The 2,500-nt window shown below is 42.2% G+C and overlaps 1 protein-coding gene across 2 annotated transcripts in view; it reads left to right on the top strand.

Annotated features, from left to right (window-relative positions):
• Positions 1–2,500, top strand: part of LOC113817266 (solute carrier family 23 member 1-like) — a 28,769-nt gene that overhangs the window by 18,482 nt on the left and 7,787 nt on the right. For both annotated transcript variants that reach the window (XM_070122230.1, XM_070122231.1), the window contains exons 7-8: positions 1–92; positions 607–720. The exon at positions 1–92 is cut by the window's left edge and continues 50 nt beyond it. In XM_070122230.1, the coding sequence (XP_069978331.1) occupies positions 1–92; positions 607–720 (206 nt within the window). The remainder of the gene's footprint in view (positions 93–606; positions 721–2,500) is intronic.

The following is a 2,500-nucleotide window of genomic DNA, read 5'->3' as shown; positions in this document are numbered from 1 at the left end:
GAGTGGTACTCTCCCCGAAGGCTCGGCCGCCCGCACTGACCTCACGATGCCCATGGTGGCGAGGGCGCCATGGTTTTATGTTCCGTACCCTGGTAAGCGAAAAGGCTTTGTCAGACTGAAAGCTTTCACATTATACGTCAGAGTTTCATTATATAACTTTTTTTTCTTTGTTTAGGGTCGGGATATCAGCTCACTAATGAATTCCGCCGAAGACCTCAGCATAGTAACGCCTCTATCATGTGAATAGTTGATGATCTCAAGATGTGCTTCCCTGATGTGCAAGCATGACAGGGTCTTTAGACAAACAAAAGTCGCTTTAGCAAGCAGAATCATGGGATTTCACCCTTTTGTACCTTCGTATCTCGTTAACGCAATCGCCTTAGATTCTTTTTTGTGTTTGTTTTCTGCAACTCACTTGTCTTTAGAACGCCGACGATGATCCTCCTCCTTCATTGTATAAAATGTGTAACAGACTTTAAAGCAAAAGTCATGACCTTCATCGATCCTACACGAATGAAGGCTTGTATCAGTATGCCTTTCTTGGTTAATATAATATTTTTAAATTTTAATTAACTTTCTTGTTTAATTGCTCTACTTCATCGCCAGGTCAGTTTGGAATGCCGACAACTAGCGTCGCTGGAACCCTGGGGATGTTGGCAGGAGTGTTGGCTTCCATCATCGAGAGCGTCGGGGACTATTACGCGTGCGCTAGAATTTCAGGTATATTATTCATGGCCTGTTAAAAAGGTCACCAGAGTTCAGCTTTATATGGAGTTGAACTTTACCTTTGTGACTGACCTTCTCGATTAACTTGCATCTATCTATCAATCTATATATCTTTGTGTTCTGTATATATTTTTTATATTTATCTTTTATATATATCTTTTATATGCATCTTTTACATTAATTATTTCCATATGTCTTTTATATTTATCTTTTACGTCTTATATATTTATCTTTTACGTCTTTTATATGCATCTTTTATATATATCTTTTATATGCATCTATTATATACATCTTTTATATTCATTTTTTCCATGTCTTTTATATTTATCTTTTACGTCTTTTATATCTATCTTTTATATATATCTGCTTTCCTTTGGTTCGTGTAATAATATACCCTTAAAAACAAAGTAGATAAAGAAGAAAGAAAGAAAGAAAAAAAAAAAACGAAGATAAGGTAATTTTCTATATTACGTCCGCATGACCGATATCGACGATTTTGGTATCGTTGGATTTCTCTCACTCTATTCAATGCAAATAGATAGGTTTTATTGCGCGCTAACCCCCCCGTTAGCGACAAACTTGGTCCCGATTGCGGGGGCGACGATGTCGGAGCGCCGGACGTAATATAGAAAATTACCCTAATAATTTAACCTCACAGTGAAAATAATCATAGTTATTCACATGACTTTCCATACCCTGGGGGGGGGGCTGCCGCCCCCCAACCCCCGCCGAGGAAACAAAACCTCCACCACGTATTCACGGCAGGATAGAGATAAACTAGATGCGGAGCCGATAACCTACAATAACCTAGGATTTTTAAGGTACTAACCTGATTTATTAATGCCGCTAATTACTAGGGAGGGTGCTCCTTTGCCGCAAAATGTGAAGGAGGCAGGGTGCTTTGAGATTGCGCAAAGAAAGAGCCCACGAACATCGAAGCAGACCAGTCACACCTCTGCCTCTTCTGCTTCCTGACCGCCACGGCCCTATCACACCTGAATCTTTTCTTCTTCAGGTCTAGGCGTGCTGGCTGCCCGCACCTGCCGCAATCTTTCTCACGACGAAGGAGGCCGTGGCGGAAGCACATATCTAGCATTTTTTCTTGGCTAATGGCAATCTCGCGCAGAAAATCCGTCTCGGAGTATGAGCACCCTCCACACTCGGCCATCGTGGCGACTATGACTGACTTCTGAACGCGACGGTTATTTCGGTTAGGAATACGAATGTCGTTATTCCAGAGGAAGGGAAACTCGACTTTGAGGCCATCGGTGTAACATCGAAAAAGGCGCAAAACCCGCCGACGAGGGCGGGCCACCGTGTTTATCCTGATTATACTACAATCGTCTCTATATACAATGCTGACTATAATAAGGTTAATATGCTGATTCAGTGAGAATCTTACGAGGTAATACGCCCCCTGCTCCGACATCGACGATGATTGTGTAACGCTCTAGCCTGCCGTGAATACGTGGTGGAGGTTTTGTTTCCTCGGCGGGGGTTGGGGGGGGGTCGCAGGGGGCGCAGCCCCCTGCAATGGAAAGTTATGTGAATAACCATGGTTATTATGGAAAGTTATGTGAATAACCATGGTTATTATGGAAAGTTATGTGAATAACCATGGTTATTATGGAAAGTTATGTGAATAACCATGGTTATTATGGAAAGTTATGTGAATAACCATGGTTATTTTCACTGTGCGTTATATTATTAGTGCTATTTAGCCCCGCATTTTCCCTGGAACCTTCCATGCCCTCCCCTGCTATCGGGGCCAAGT

The sequence above is a fragment of the Penaeus vannamei genome, chromosome 5, assembly GCF_042767895.1.
Source record: "Penaeus vannamei isolate JL-2024 chromosome 5, ASM4276789v1, whole genome shotgun sequence".
NCBI classification, from domain to species: Eukaryota; Metazoa; Arthropoda; class Malacostraca; order Decapoda; family Penaeidae; genus Penaeus; species Penaeus vannamei.
The sequence above is the reverse complement of the archived record's forward strand: the minus strand, read 5'-3'. Positions and strand labels throughout refer to the sequence as shown.